This window comes from Dermochelys coriacea, chromosome 4, assembly GCF_009764565.3.
Source record: "Dermochelys coriacea isolate rDerCor1 chromosome 4, rDerCor1.pri.v4, whole genome shotgun sequence".
NCBI classification, from domain to species: Eukaryota; Metazoa; Chordata; order Testudines; family Dermochelyidae; genus Dermochelys; species Dermochelys coriacea.
In genome coordinates, this window is record NC_050071.1 from 83,466,287 (window position 1) to 83,483,374 (window position 17,088).

The window sequence follows — 17,088 nt, forward strand, 5'->3', positions numbered from 1 at the left end:
CCAAAAACTGCAGACTTAATTGAAAACAGCTTAAGAAGTGCTCCTGTCTCTAGCACCTGACTTCCAGCTCCCAATGGGATCCAAACCCCAAATAAATCTGTTTTACTTTATATAAAGCTTATACAGGATAACCTCATAAATTGTCCACCCTCTATAACACTGATAGAGAGACACCCACAGCTATTTGCTCCCCCAGGAATTAATTGCTTACTCTGGGTTAATTAATAAACAAAAGTGATTTTATTAAATATAACAAGTAGGATTTAAAGAAAAAGGAGTACTTGTGGCACCTTAGAGACTAACAAATTTATTTGAGCATAAGCTTTCGTGAGCTACAGCTCACTAAGTGGTTACAAGTAATAACAGACAGAACAAAGTAAGTTACCAAGCAAAATAAAATAAAACACACAAGTCTAAGTCTAATACAGTAGGAAACTGAATATAGATGAAATCTCACCTTCAGAGGTGTTCCAATAAGCTTCTTTCACAGACTAGACTCCTTTCTAGTCTGGGCCCAATCCTTTTCCCTGATACAGTTCTTGTTCCAGCTCAGGTGGTAGCTAGGGGATTTCTCATGACTGTAGCCCCCTTTGTTCTGTTCCACCCCCTTATATATCTTTTGCACAAGGCACGAATCTTTTGTCTCTTTAGGTCCCCACCCCTCCTTCTAAATGGAAAAGCACTAGGTTTAAGGATTCCAGTACCAGGTGACGCGGTCACATGTCCTGTGAGACCCCAAGCCTGACTCACAGGAAGGCTTGCAAGTAAACAGAGCCATTTGCAGTCAATTGTCCTAGCTGATGGGAGCCATCAAGATTCTAAACCAACATTAATGGCCTCACTTTGCATAACTACAATAGGACCTCAGAGTTATATTTTATATTTCTAGTTTCAGATACAATAATGATACATTCATACAAATAGGATGATCACACTCAGTAGATTATAAGCTTTGTAATGATACCTTACAAGAGACTTTTGCATGAAGCATATTCCAGTTACATTATATTCACACTTATTAGCATATTTTCACAGGTCCCACTGGTGAAGATCTTTTGGGGGGAATTTCCACAACATTTCCTTCAGTGCTCGGTTAAAACATTCCACCAGCCCATCCGTCTGTGGGTGGTATATGAAGGTCTGTAAATTTTTTATTCCCAGTAGGCTTGTGACAGGGTGCTGAGTGAGAAGCACTTAATCAGCCCCTGTCACTCCAGCCCCAATCAAAGGTAATGAACTGGGGCAGGTCAGATAGCCCTCTGTCTGCTTGGTAACAGGCAGCACCTGCCAGCCTCATTAGCAAGGGCTATACAGGCTGGGCAGAAGCCAGAGAGAAGGGGGAAAGGCCAGGCACAGAGGGAGGTGAAAGCCAGGAGCCTTCTGGTCTGTTGCTGGCCAGGCCAGTACTTGGCAAAATTGGCTGTGAAACCTGTACACAGGTGGTGGAAAACAACTGTAAATAAAGAACAGTGGTATTGCATCAAGCTGAGGCATTCCTGACTGATTGGACAGGGCAACAGGGGCCGAAACCAGAGGGGCCCAGTCCTGGCCTCGCTACAAGGCTACAGACTTGGCGAAGGAGTTTTGATGTGAAGTTGGTGCCCTAGTCTGTCAGGACTTCTGGTGGGAGGCCTACCCAGGCAAAGACTTTCAGGAGCTCCGCGGCAATAATCCGGGCAGTGATGTTTCGAAGGGGGATCGGCTCTGGAAACTGAGTGGCATAATCTAGAACCACCAGAATGAATTAGAATTCCCTGACACTCTTCAGGAGTGGCCCCATGAAATCCATGGTGATTCTCTCGAATGGGGTGCCAACCACTAGCAACGGGACGAGATGCGCCCTTGGTATGTCCCTCGGGGCTGCTCACTGGCATTCAGGTCAGGAGTCACAAAAATCTTTCACCTCCCTATGCACTCCAGGCCAGAAGAATAGGGCCAGAACTCATGCTAGGGTTGTCTCATGGCCCAGGTGCCCAGCTGCTGGGACACCATGGACAAGACACAAGACTGCACATCCCTCAGGCAGGTTTGCTCCTTCCCTTGGGGGGCATCACGAGGTTCATGGGCCAAGCCCCAGGCTATGCCACCAACAAGTTGTCCATCAGGGCCACAGTCATGCTCAGGGTCACTGGTTGGTGGCGGAGGACCCAGGTTCTTCCTTGCATTGGAAGAATATGTATGACTTGTTCGAGCACAACTTGTTCAGTGACTTCGGCCCCCTACGCTGTTCGGGCTGCAGCTAGTGCCAGCACGCATCCTTCAGCTGCTGGGATACCGCCCTGGGTTGGGCCCCAGGAGGGTAACTTTTCTCCTGGAGTCGCTGCCAGAATGTCTCTGGTGTGATCTCAAGTGCATCAAGGGTGGAGGCCTTCAACCACCAATACTCTTGAGCTTCCCTACTGGGAGCCCCCCAGTAGACAGTGTTGGCCAAGTCTGTCCAGTACGGAGCCAATAGGATGGCCCATTGCTCCAGGGGCCACTTAGCTGTGTAGGCGACCCTGTCAAATATGATAAGGAAGGCCTTGGGATCATCTTTGGGGCCCATTTTTGCCAAGTGCACCAGCATCGTGGGGTCAGCCGGGGCCGCAGCTGGGGTTAGGGCCCATTGGGGTTGGCAGAAGTGCTGCAAGCTGCTGCAAGCCCACTGTTGTTGTTGCTCACAGTTCTGGGCCCCCCAGTTCTTGAATCAGTTGCTGTTGCTGACTCCCAAGCTGTTGCAGTAGTTGTTGCTGCTGGCTCTTGGCGAGCCATTTAATCAACTTCTTGGCTTCCATCCTTCCTAAATTGAGGAAGGGTGAAGGGGTTCTGTCTACCACTGTCATTGGCTTGTCCCCTTATCTCAGAGGAGGGGACGCTACCTGTGTTCTCCACCAAGTGTAATGGTCCCTTGCTCTACAGTGGGGAAGGGAGGGAGGTCACTCTGCTTCACTACACCCACACTCCACTTTGTGTCCAAATCTGCTGCTTCTTTTTCCATAGAGTTTCTCTCTAGTTTCATATTTTCTTTCTATTTGGCTGCCGAAAGTCTTGTGCAGGCTCATCTCTTGTCTTGACTACTGCACCCTTTTTGACCTCTCTCTTTGGTCCAATCCTAAATGAATCCTCTGGATGGTATTTGTATTACTAATTCTTATTGTCATTAAGATTATTATGATTGTTTATTTTATAGTAATAAATATTAATAGTAATAACCTGTTTGTAATATTTCCCTCTATACCTACACTTTATTCAGATATGCACATTTTCAAAATGAGTCTTTTGTTGAAAATTGACTGAAGAACATTAAGATAGAAATCAGTTGCAGTTTGATTTCTTGTAATTAATCATAATTTATACACATAGACTATTTGGCCTCACAAAGGAGACTCCCTGATGAGTAAACTCTAACAATCTACATGATCATCTCACTAAATACTTTAATGGTTTTTCTGTAAAAAAAAAAAAAAAGGTAGACTTTATGCACAAGCAACTGTATTAAACCAGCCTGTGGGTGCGCACACTCAAAATGGAAGACAATTTTCATAATTTTAGTTTGTGATACCCCTGAGAGGCACCAATCAATAGTGAAACACTTGACCAGACCTTGGTCTGATCAAGCTGTGGTTGCCACAAAATGAGGGGTGATGGGCAAAGGTGGCTTCCAGATACCTTTGTGGCCCCACATCTTGGGGCAAACTGTGCAGATCTGAAGGCTGCTCTAATTTATGTTGCCCACAGGTCTTAAGGGGAACTTTCCAACAGCATAGACTCTCCAAGCCATAGTGACTTGCAATCTGCACTAGCTTCAGCTTCAAACAGTAGTCTTCAGGTGCCCTACCCTATAAAGCACACTGCCATAATCCAAACTGAAAATATGGCAAGGATAACTCTGGTTGTGAAGTCTGCATCTTGTAGGAAAAGTTGCAATGTCTCCATCAAGGAAAACTGCACTCTTCATTATTGCTATCCAAAGATCCATGAACAGCTGAGAAGCCATTTAGACTTCTAAACCCCACTCTTGCAACTTTTAGCTTGCAGATGGATCTCTGTGTCTCTGCAGAGCCTCATTATGCAGTTATCCACCCAACTGTTAAGAGTTGCAGTATCAGGACCCTGGTTTGCAAACCTTGTTAATGGGAAGTGGTGTTCTACTTTAATCAAAGGGGGAGAAATTACTTCTGCTGTTTCCCCCAATCCCTCCCACCTAACCCAACAACATCATTGGATTTAGCAGGATTGAGCCAAGGCATCCAGCTTTCATCCATTCTTCTCAGGGGTGATTTGTTACTTGGCCAGAAAAAGTTAATACCTTTTTACCACAAACCTTTGTTTGACAGACTCACCTAAGAGCTGATTTGGCTGGGATTTTAGCTGTAAGAACTACGTTCCTCATTCCAAACAAAGTACCTTCTTTAAAACCAAAAGCCTTTTCAGACACATGCTTTGTTTGCTGTGCAAAAAGTATCCCATTTTCTTTTGCACGTTCCCCTTCCCCGCCTCCCACAGAGCTCTTGCTTTGGCCAGCCAGGAATTGTTCCACTGGGGTTCAGCTCCAGCAGGCCGTTTTTGTCCAGCCCAGATGATCTATAATTTGGACAGGTCTGTTTCTTCAGCAACACGTTCCCTGTTAAGGGCTATGCCGGGGGGAGCTGCGCCTGATGCACCCGGTCAATTTCCACGCACGGCCCAAGCCCCGGAGCTGCCGTCAAGCGCCCAATTACCGCAGCTCCTGGGTTTTTGTTTAGCTTAGCAACCCCCGCCCCCTCCCTTCCCTTCGGGCACCTGCGGCAACCTGCCAGCCCGGAGCCCCTAGCAGCGAGCGCGGCCCGCGCCGCTCGCCAGTGACAGGGGGACCCCCCGCCTTGGCCCCGGGGCTGGCTTCGGCGGGCTGGAGGCTCAGCCCCCCCTCCCCGCCTGGCGGGCGCTGCCCGCTCCGCGCTCTGCTCTCGCTGCGCGTGGGGCTGCGAGCGGCGGCGGCCGGGCGCGCAGCCATGAAGGTGGCGGTGTTGGACCTGGGCACCATCTTCGCCAGGCTCTGCAAGCCCTCCGCGGCTCCAGCCCCGGGCCCCGCCGCCTCCTGCTCCCCCGTGCCCGGGGCGGCTCCTGGCTGCCCTACCGCGTCCAGGGCGCCGCCTCCCTTCCCCCCCCTGCCCGCCCCGTCCTTCCCCGGCTCCCTGCCCGCCGGCCCCCGGCCGCTCCCTCCACTAGCGGGGGGCTCCCCGGCTGCCGCCGCCGCCGCGGCGCTCCCAGGGCGGGCGGCTCCCGGTGGCGGGGTTGGGGCGGCGGCGGCGGCGGCGTACCCGGGCGGAGGCAGCGGCTCCCCGCGCCAAGCAGCGGCTCCCGCGGACAGAGAGCCCGGCGCCTGGGCAGTCCTCGGCGCCAAGCCGCTGCTCTTCGTCACCCTGCCCGACATCGGCGAGGAGGGGGTGGCCGAGAGCGACCCGGAGGGCGGAGCCTGCGCCCCCAGCGCCGCCGACTCAGCGTGAGTGGGGGGGGGGCGGCTGTGTCTGGGTCCGAAATGGCGCGGGATTTCCCCCTGCCCTGGCAGCCAGGGCGTGGGGGCCGCTGGGAGCGCGGGGGCCCTGGCTCTCTGGTCGAGGAAAGGCTCAGCTTTGTGCTTGGGGGGGAAGGGTGTTACCCTCCCTTAGAAGTATGGAGCTTGCGTCCTGCCCCCCCAATGGGTAACCGCCCCAATCATGCAGCGAGCCCCCGGGCTGCCCAAGGCACTAGTGAACTTTCCCCTCTGGGAAGGACCCATGTTTGGGGGGGAAAGGTTTAAAATGCTCCTGTGCACAGCTGTGCCCCTGGGGGCCAGAGGACTGGATTCTGCACTGGGTTACACAGGTGTAATGAATCCAGAGCAACTCTACCACCGTCAGCAAGGTGAATGGATTTATGTTAAGGAAGCTGAGATCCGATTCTGTCCTCCCAGGGCTTGTAATACTCTCCTAAATGGAGTTTCACCTATTTCTTTTTATCCTGGTAGGGTAAAATCATTCTGTTACAATGAGACATGGGGCTCGGCAGAGAAACCCACTAAGGCAAAGGAGAGGGTAAAAGGGCCTGGCAGTTCAAATGAGGTGTTGCCATACGATTATTTTTACACTTGTGCTCATTGTAAAAGGCTGCTTCAACATGCCTGTTGTGTGTTCAAGTACACATTTGAATTATATTCGTAATATAAAGAGATACTTTAAAACAGATTGGAAACTTTCTTTAAATCTGAATTTTTCCAGCATTGAGTCTGAAAATGCTTTACTTCGATTATAGTTAAAGAGAACTACATATATCCAGCCACTTAAATGTGTGATTGTGTGATTCTACTGGGGGATGTTCTGCTAACAAAAAGTTGTACCACATTAGAAAACAGGGTAGTTTCTCAGCTGATGTAAAGCAGCATAGCTCCAATAACATCAAGTGTAGCTAAGCCGATTCACCAGCTATTTACCTTTATAAATTTTAGAATGTATTTTTCCTTTTAAAACTTTAGACAAGTTATTATACCCACATCATGCTTCAGTTGTGGCTAAAGTTAGCACAGTTATGATCAGAGAAAAACAAATATTTGGTAATGCTGCTAGTGAGAACATATTTTAATTGGGGTATTTAAAAACAGCTTTGTGTTGCAAAATATGTGTCTGGATTTCTTTTAGTCCTTAATATAAAATTGATATGTGATATCTACTATTATTTTGATGTGAAAATCATGTTGGACAAAACTGTAACATTGATTGCTGAGGTCACTTATGATTTCAGTTTTCTTGACTTTCTCAGCATAAACATTGAATATACATCAATGTGATACTAAATTAATATTCATAACTTATTGTAATGAAATATAGGATGGGAGTATGTGAAGGAGGAGAATGTGCAGTGTTCTGAACGAAAAGTTACTTGAACTTTGTGAGGAAAACAGGAATTCTGGAGGTGCAGAAAGTCACACTGGTAGAAAAGGAAGAAGAGTGTCAGGATAATAGGGTTATAAGTAATAGCCAACATGGATTTGTCAAGAATAAATCATGCCAAAGCTATCTATTTTCCTTCTTTGACAAGGTTACTGGCCTACTGGATAGGGGGAAGATGTAAACGTGATATATCTTGATTTTAGTAAGCTTAAATGCATCCGATGAAGTGAGCTGTAGCTCACGAAAGCTTATGCTCTAATAAATTTGTTAGTCTCTAAGGTGCCACACGTACTCCTTTTCTTTTTGGGACAGTTCCACATGACATTCTCATAAGGAAAACTAGGGAAATGTGGTCTAGATGAAATTATAAGGCTGGTGCCCAACTGGTTGAAAGACTGTACACAAAGAGTAGTTATCAAGGTTTCCTGTCAGATGAGGGGGGTGCATGTAGGAGGTCCTGCAAGGATCTGTCCTGGGTCTGGTAATATTCAATATTCCATTAATGAAAACGTGCATAATGAAGTGGAGAGGAGTTATCTTCTTTTATTCCTTTCTGTCAGCTCAAAAGCAATGATGGGGCTGATTGAAGTCCATGGACAAGGGGGATCCAGTGGACATAGTGTACTTAGATTTCCAGAAAGCCTTTGACAAGGTCCCTCGCCAAAAGCTCTCGCGTAAATTAATGTCATGGGATAAGAGGGAAGATCCTTTCGTGGATTGAGAACTGGTTAAAAGACAGGGAACAAAGGGTAGGAATAAATGGTAAATTTTCAGAATGGAGAGGGATAACGAGTAGTGTTTCCCAAGGGTCAGTCCTAGGACCAATCCTATTCAACTTATTCATAAATGATCTGAGAAAGGGGTAAACAGTGAAGTTGCAAAGTTTGCAGATGATACTAAACTGCTCAAGATAGTTAAGACCAGAGCAGACTGTTAAGAACTTCAAAAAGATCTCACAAAGCTAAGTGATTGGGCAACAAAATGGCAAATGAAATTTAATGTGGATAAATGTAAAGTAATGCACATTGGAAAAAAATAACCCCAACTATACATACAATATGATTGGGGATAATTTAACTACAACAAATCAGGAGAAAGATCTTGGTGTCATCATGGATAGTTCTCTGAAGAAGTGCACGCAGTGTGCAGCAGCAGTCAAAAAAGCAAATGGGATGTTAGGAATCATTTAAAAAGGGATAAAGAATAAGACGGAGAATATCTGATTGCCCTTATATAAATCCATGGTCCGCCCACATCTTGAATACTGCATACAGATGTGGTCCCCTCATCTCAAAAAAGATATACTGGCATTAGAAAAGGTTCAGAAAAGGGCAACTAAAATGATGAGGGGTTTGGAATGGGTCCCATATGAAGAGAGATTAAAGAGGCTAGGACTTTTCAGCTTGGAAAAGAGGAGACTAAGGGGGGATATGATAGAGGTATATAAAATCATGAGTGTGTGAAGAAAGTGAATAAAAAAAAGTTATTTACTTGTTCCCGTAATATAAGAACTAGGGGCCACCAAATGAAATTAATGGGCAGCAGGTTTAAAACAAATAAAAGGAAGTTCTTCTTCACACAACGCACAGTCAACCTGTGGAACTCCTTGCCTGAGGAGGTTGTGAAGGCTAGGACTATAACAGGGTTTAAAAGAGAGCTGGGTAAATTCATGGAGGCTAAGTCCATTAATGGCTATTAGCCAGGACTGGTAAAGAATGGTGTCCCTAGCCTCTGTTTGTCAGAGCATGGAGATGGATGGCAGGAGAGAGATCACTGATCATTACCTGTTAGGTTCGCTCCCTCTGGGGCGCCTGGCATTGGCCACTGTTGGTAGACAGGATACTGGGCTGGATGGACCTTTGGTCTGACCCAGTATGGCCCTTCTTATGTCCACTACTCCGTCTTGTACCAGCTTCACAGCTTTGTTCATCTTGAAATCTTTTTGTTCCATGCCATTCTTCACCATGGTTGTCCAACACATCCTTGGTCTTCCTCTTATTTCCACTTCTTTGAACTCTGGTATGTATTTCTATGTATGGTATACTTTTCAGCTGCATTCTTGACACATTTCCAAATCCCCACAGTTGTCTTTTTTGAATTTTCTGTAATAGCATTATTTCTTGCTCTAGCCATTTTCTTATCTCTTCATCTTTTTATTTTCTGCAGTTTTGGAACTGTCAGTATTACCCTGAACAAGTTCATTTCTGCAGTCAAAATATTTCATCGTCAGATATACTTGTACTTCCTCATTCTGACCCATAGACCATTATTGGCTTGACAGTTGTCTGGTATATGTCGAGTTTTGTTTTTATTAAAATGTTTTTAGCCTTACAGATCTTGCATAGTTTTGCAAATACAGTTGTGGCCAGTCTGATTTTTCTTTTTATATCATCTTCATAATTCCCATTCTTTGATAGTAGTCCTCCAAGGTATGCAAATTTTTCCACTTGTTCTTGTACTGTCTCTGAATTTGATCTTTACCTCTTGTCTTCCAACTGCCATAATTTTTGTGTTCTCCATGCTGATGTTCAATATGAATTTTCTGCTTTTATCATCAACCTTGTCAGTTATTCTCTGTAAATCCTCCTTGCTCAGTACCATGAGGTCAATATCCTCTGCAAATCTAAGGTTATGCACTGTCGTTCTACGTATTAACATGACTCGTCCCATTTCATCTGTCAGTGCTACAGCTATTACTGCTTCCAGAACCAAGTTGAACAAATCTTGTGATACCATTCATCCTTTTGTCGCTTCTCATAGATTCATAGATGCTAAGGTCAGAAGGGACCATTCTGATCATCTAGTCTGACCTCCTGCACAGCGCAGGCCACAGAATCTCACCCACCCACTCCTATGAAAAACCTCACCCATGTCTGAGCTATTGAAGTCCTTAAATCATGGTTTAAAGACTTCAAGGAGCAGAGAAACCTCCCTCAAGTCAACCATGCCCCATGCTACAGAGGAAGGCGAAAAACCTCCAGGGCCTCTCCAATCTGCCCTGGAGGAAAATTCCTTCCCGACCCCAAATATGGCAATCAGCTAAACCCTGAGCATATGGGCAAGATTCTCCAGTGATCCTGAACCATTTCATCAGCTTCTTGTCTAATCTCACTGCACTCATCAACTTGCTGTAGATGTTTTCTATCAGCTTGATCCATTTTTCAGGGATGACGTACATTATTATAACTTGCCATGAGAATGGAGTGGAGAGTATGATTGTAAAATTTGTAGATGACACCAAGTTGGGGGAGTTTGCTAGCACCTTGGCAACAGGATTAGAATTCAAAACTACTGGACAAATTGGAAAATTGATCTGAAGTCAACAATATGAAAGGCAATAAACACAAGTTCAAAATACTATGCTTGGGAAGAAAAATACACAGCTACAAAGTGGGGATAGCTGGCGAGATGGAAGTCCTGCTGAAAAGGATCTGGGGGTTATAGTGGATGACAAATTTTTAACTCGTATTCAATATGGTGCAGTTGCAAAAAAGGCAAAAAATCATTCTTGGATGTATTAACAGGATTGTCATATGTAAGACACAGGAGGAAGTTGTCCTGCTCTACTTAGCACTGTTAAGGCCTCAGCTGGAGTACTGTGTCCAGTTTTGGGTGCTATACTCTAAGAAAGATGTGGACAAATTGTAGAATCCAGTGGAGAACAACAAAAGGTTGTTGATAAAAGGTTCAGAAAGCATGGCCTATGAGGAAAACTTAAAAACCGCGGCATGTTTAATCTGGAAAAAAGAAGACTGAGCAGGGCCTGATAAATCTTTCAATGTGTTAAAGGGCTGTTATGAAGAGGTTCAATTGTTCTACATGTCCACTAAAAGTCAGAGAAGAAATAATGGGCTTAATCTGCAGCAAGGAGATTTAGGTTAGGTATTAGCAAAACATTTCTAACTGTAAGAGTAGTTAAGCTCTGGAATAGACTTCCAAGGGAGGTGGTGGAATCCCTGTCATTCTAGGTTTTTAACAACGGGTTAGACAAAGGTCAGAATATACTTTGTCCTGTCTTAGTGCAGGAGGATGGACTAGCTGACCTCTTGAGGTCCCTTCCAGCTCTACATTTCTATGATTCTGTGATTTTTGGAAACTGTTTTGGATAAGAGATCTGAAGGCTACAGTAGTTAAGAAGAGAGCAAAACTAGGGTATGGGCTAGTATGTTGTCAGTAATCATAAAAGAAGTGACAAAGTTTGGTATTGTAGAGGAAGAAACAAAAGGACTTGGTAAGGGCCTAGATAGAAGAGGAGGAGAGGATGTTGAAGATGACTTCATGGGAGTTGATGATGACTTATGGTTATGACTTGGTAATAACATATAATGGTACTATCAACAGAAACAGAGAAAGGGATAGAGGAAAAGATTTAGGAGTGAAGATAAATCAGTTTGATTCATTGAGTTGAAGTTCTGGGGAGAAATCGGGGGAAGTGTTGGCGAGAGGCAGAGGCAGAAGTATAAGATGAGAGGTCAAGAAAGGAGAAGTAGATTTGGGAGTCATGAGCATAAAGACAGTGACTTCAATCACATAGTTGAACAGAGTGCAGTATGAAAAAAGAAGGGACAGTGGATGGATCCTGTAGGACTCTGACCGAGTGTGCTGTAGGGGCGCTTTGCTGGTATATGTACATACACGTATATACACCGATCTACACCGTTTTAAAATGGGAGAAGATTTAAAAATACTAGGGAACTTACGGTACACAGCAGCAGGGTCTGCAAGGACAGATAGAATGTGGCAGGCCAGTGCCAGGTAGATTTACACTCCAGCTTGTTGAAACTAAATGTTCCTATAGACATACCCTGTCAAAAGTGCAGTTTTGCTAGTATAACTGCATCTGTAGTATGGGATTTTGTCGGCATAGCTGTCAGTCAGAGATCATTCCTCACCCAGTCCTGACCAGCGTAGCTATGCTGGCAAAAGTTTGTAGAGTAGACTGGGCTCAAACAGATGTGGAGAAAAAGCTGGAGCCACCAAAAGAGACATTGAAAGAACAAGCTGTAAGGTAAGAGGAGGAGGAGGAGGAAAGTCCTGAGTTGAGAAAGGAGAGGTTATGAAAAATAGCAAAAGAATTAGTCAAAAGCAGCAGAAAGATCAATGAGAATGAGTCTTACACTTTGCACATTTTTTTTTAAAAGGAAATTAGAGAGGACTTGGGATCTAAGTGCCAAATGCCTGAAACAAGATTAAAGCTACTCTTAGTTGGAATAGCCTGTGCTCTGTATTATACAGTTATACCACTAGCTGTGTGTTAGAAAATTTCCTCTGGCATAACTCCTGAAATTCCTGTTCATAATGGTTGTGTTTCAGCTTGTGAGCCCACACTAATGATGTTGCTGTAACAGAAGGCTATAGTCTGATTACCAAGTGTTGCAAAACTTGGTCATTACGTGAACAAAAAGAGGCCTTGGTGAGAGAATAGACTTGGTGTCCATCCAAAATTATGAACTTATACCACAGCATTGTAATTTGAATTTTCATGGTATTTGTGATATTTCCCTTTTAAAGTAGAAAATATCATGTAGATCATAGAAAGGTGCTTATCTGTAATCTGGAAAGTCCATTTGGCAAGTACTTAGGGTTTACACTTCACATGCTGCCTTGTGCTTTTTGCTTTGTTGCAGTGGAATGCCTCTGAAGTTAATGTTGTTTCTGGAGACCTTTTATTTGATTTGCATTTATGCAGGGATGGAGTAGTAATATCAGTGTTCAGAACTCTATTACAATAGACACGTGACTGACCATCCATCCTTTAAGATAAGAAGAAAACAATATTGCTTATTGCCAGCTAACCAGCAATAAGTTTTAACAACTGCACCCTGTCATATGGATGACATGATCTTAATGGTACTATTTTAATCCAGCTAGCAGTTTCTGCTTATCTAAAACATTGGATGAACAATAAAGTCTCCATCACTATATTTACTGTGATCTGATTCTCTCTCTCTCTCTCTCTCTCTCTCTCTCTCTTTTTTGGCCTTGTGATTCACATTTGATTATTAGTTGATGTGATTTTTATCAGTGATGCTACATTTTTGGGGGGTGAAAAGCACTGTCCACACCAGTTACTAAGCCTAACTAATTTAAAGCTTTAATAAGAAATTTTTAGGACAATATATTACCATCTTAATCAAGCATAAAACATACGTAAAGTAGAGAGAGCAGAAATAGGGTAAGGTGGCATAGGTAAGCCACATGTCATCATAAAGGTGGTCTGTCATAAATATAAAGGGAAAGGGGAACACCTTTAAATCCCTCCTGGCCAGAGGAAAAACCCTTTCACCTGTAAAGGGTTAAGAAGCTAGGATAACCTCACTGGCACCTGACCAAAATGACCCATGAGGAGGCAAGATACTTTCAAAGCTGGAGGGGGGTGAGAAACAAAGGTTCTCTCTGTCTGTGTGTTGCCTTTGCCAGGTCCAGAGCAGGAATGCAGGTCAGAACTCCTGTAAAGGATTAATAAGCAATCTAGTTAGATACGCATTAGATTTTTTTTGTTTATATGGCTGATAAAACTTTGTCTCTTTTTGTAACTTAAGGTTTTGCCTAGAGGGATTCTCTATGTTTTGAATCTGATGACTTTGTAAGGTATTTACCATCCTGATTTTACAGAGGTGATTCTTTTACTTTTTCTTCAATTAAAATTCTTCTTTTAAGAACCTGATTGCTTTTTCATTGTTCTTAAGATCCAAGGGTTTGGGTCTGTATTCACCTATGCAAATTGGTGAGGATTTTTTATCAAGCCTTCCCCAGGAAAGGGGGTGTAGGGTTTGGGAGGAAAGACGTTTCCAAGCGGGCTCTTTCCTTGTTATATATTTGTTAGACGCTTGGTGGTGGCAGCAAAAGTCCAAGGGCAAAAGGTAAAATAGTTTGTACCTTGGGGAAGTTTTAACCTAAGCTGGTAAAAATAAGCTTAGGGGGTTTTTCATGCAGGTCCCCCCATCTGTACTTTGACATGGTCCGATCTGGATTGCTCCATCCCCCTCCCCATTAAACATACACATTCTTTATACCTTGTCTTGTAACATTACATAGGTGCAATTTATTAAAACTACCTCATCTGTAAATATTTTATTCTAAATTTATTTTCTAATGCATTTTTACTTATTCTGCTAATGCTCAAATTTGTAGCTCTTTATCTTTTTTAACTCATTGCTTTCATTTATTCATTATTTCTTACAACAGTTGTCTTATTGTTACTTATGTGCTTCTTGTGGCCTTGGAGTTGCTGACTAGTTTTGTCCAGTCAGTGTTTATCCTCCCTCGACATTCTTCCTTGCATCTGGCTAGTACATTACATATTGTCTGTTTCACTTTGCCCTGTTGTCTATATAGACCAAGAATCCACTGTAGAAAAGACAAACTAACTTTCTGCTTTTTTTTAAATTCAACCTTTGAAAGCTGTGTCAATAAGATACACAGCAAAAAAAGTTTTTACATTTTCTTATAACAATGTACATTTATTTCTTTACACTTTAATGACCTTGTCAATTTTGTGTCTCTTTCAAAAATTAGATTTTTCAAATTATTATGTAGTTATCAAAATCCAAATTCAGTGTTTTGGGCACGATGCAATGCAGAAAGTCTCTGATTAGCACTATACACACAAGACTTGCGACTAATTATCCTTTTATTGGATTGTACTAATTAATCTGAACATAATCTTCTCTTTGAAAAGTTGAAAAAGTATCATCCATCTGTTTAAAAAATAGGAACAGAAAGTAACACACATATTGAATTATTACACAGATTATAACCAAATATAATCATGAAGACATTTAGTATCTCAGAGCTTTTGCTAGGGCCTTTTTTTTTTCATTTTATGTATGTATGTACGGTGCCTACTATGGTGGGGTCCTGGTCCTTCCCGGAGGCCTCTAGATGCTACCATAACGCAAATAATAATTAAAGACTTGCTGTTTGCTTTTTAGATACTCAAGGGTTATACTAAAAGAAAAAAACAGGGAAGGATTTGTGGCCCTTAAATGAGCAGTTTATTAGGTAAGGATACTAATCACGCAGGACTTGATTCAATTAGTGTCTGATTCAGTGGTCATTGAAGCCAGTTGAAATACTCTCATTGACTTCAGTGACTTTGGCTCAGGATCTTAGGCCCTGCTGAATTGGGCCTTTGATAGTAATAGCACCTGTAAACAAAAGATTTCCTGAATTAGCCCTTGGAGCTAGAAATAAATTGTGGAAAAACACTAGAACATATATGAATAAACCCTAAAAATAAAAGACTTTGCTAATTTATCAACTAAATGCATAGTTTAAAATCTCACCTGGCGTAGTTTAAGCCAAGGATTTGCGAAATGCCAGCAGAAACAGTCAGGATAAGCTTCTTATTCATCACTAACAAGTCTAATATCTATATAAAATAAAACTAAGCTCTTTGAGGCAAAGCAAAAATAAATGTAAGCCTTCAAAATGATAGCTATTACTGAAGCTCCTATTAAAAAGTTAAAATATATCCACAAACACAGATACATATAGAGGAGCCATATAAAAATGCATATTATCAAAATGCCAAAATCATATGCTCAGTAGCTTTCATAATCCAAATGCATTTCTAAGTGTATTTGTCGGTGCAGTATACATCTACATAAAAAGCAAAACAAAAATAACCCATAAGATGTTCTCCTTTCTCTACTTTCCCCTTGTTACAGGGTGGACATTTTTTGGTTTGGAGGAAACACAATGGACTTGGACTTAGACTTAGCTGAGAAAGTGAGCTGTACATTTTGATCTGAACACTGTTTAGAGTGTACTTAGTATGTTCTTCAGCAAACTTTGGATCTGATGGACCTAAATGAAATTTGGATAATGGGTTTTTGCCCGTATTTTAATAGAAAATAGATGTAAAATATATGTCTCTTCTGAAATAAAAAATCCATCAAAATTAACTTCTTCAGTTGAGTACTAAAGCCAACTGTATTTAATACTGCAAACTAAAATAATTCAGCTTAGATATTTAAATTATTTATAATACAAGTTAGAATAATTAAGTTAAGATGTTTAACTAATTTTCTTTTTATTACATGTTTCCCATAAAACGAACAGTATTGGTAATATAGTTTAAAAACTGCAGAGGACTGGGGACATTTTTATCTTTCAGTGTTTCTTATCATGATGTAAAATGTTAATTTGAAAAACAGATACAATAAATGTCCACAAACACTTATTGAGCAAACAATTTGGGGTTCATTAGCAGATATCTGTTCCAAAAAACCCCCAAAACAACAGTTTTGGACTTTGAACTGAAGTGTTTGGTTTAAAAATATGAAAGAGAATCAAATCACAAATATTTGGGATCTTTTTCAATCTTTTATATAATGCAGTGGAAATAGTGCACTAGCCATTTACTTTTGTGGATAAAGTTCAAATCCATTTTTAGATCACTGCTCTCTCCTCTTTCTAATTCTGCCTCAAGACCCAGTTCCACTGTAATGCCTGTAAGAAATTGGACAACAATGCTGATTATACAGTAATTGGAGATAGGTAGTTACGTAGTTAGTTATTAGAAGCAAAATAACACTGACGATTTGGAACCTACAAGTTGCGCAATAGCTAACTGGGTGGTGATGGTTGGTGCTCCCTTGAGTCCCCACATGATCCCAATTCTGATTGTTTATGATGTCTTTCCGCTGTTTGTACCACAAAGGAGTTTTCCAAACAAAATAAACACAAACAAAAGAAAGGTCTTTCTCCCTTAAGAGAGAAGGGAATCAGAGTAAAAGAAAGGCAAAGGTGGATTGTCTCTTAGATAGTCTTTTTTTGGGGTCACCCCTCTGGGGCTTGGTTTATCAGCAGGTATAGTGTCTATAATTAGGGTCTGCCTCCTGCCCCTCCTCCTGAGGGGCACCCTGCTTTATAGCTGGTCCATGTAGGCTCAGGGGTGGTAAGGCCTGCAACTGTCTTTCTGTTGGCTTATCTGTCTCTGTGTTCAGTAGTCTCAGAGGTACAGCAATCTTACTCCTGTTCACCACGCCGTCCTGTGGCAGGTTTTCCCTTTGTAAGATCCTCTTCCAGGCATAGCAAGCCTTACAGGTGTGCCTAGTAATGCTGAAGGAGCACAGAAGAGCTTGTTAGTCTTTGCTATACTAGAGTGAGAGTGTGCCCCGTCACACTAACATACATAACTGTATGGTTCTATCTTTATAAGTCATCCTCCCTGCCCACTTCTCTTCCTTTTTTGTTA

General features: G+C 42.6%; 1 protein-coding gene across 1 annotated transcript in view; it reads left to right on the forward strand.

Moving 5' to 3' along the window:
* The first annotated feature begins 4,745 nt into the window (after positions 1 to 4,745).
* FAM149A (family with sequence similarity 149 member A) overlaps positions 4,746 to 17,088 on the forward strand; it is a 77,551-nt gene continuing 65,208 nt past the window's right edge. The window contains exon 1 of the mRNA XM_038401054.2: positions 4,746 to 5,461. Coding sequence (XP_038256982.2) covers positions 4,971 to 5,461 — 491 coding nt within the window. The 5' untranslated portion in view covers positions 4,746 to 4,970. The remainder of the gene's footprint in view (positions 5,462 to 17,088) is intronic.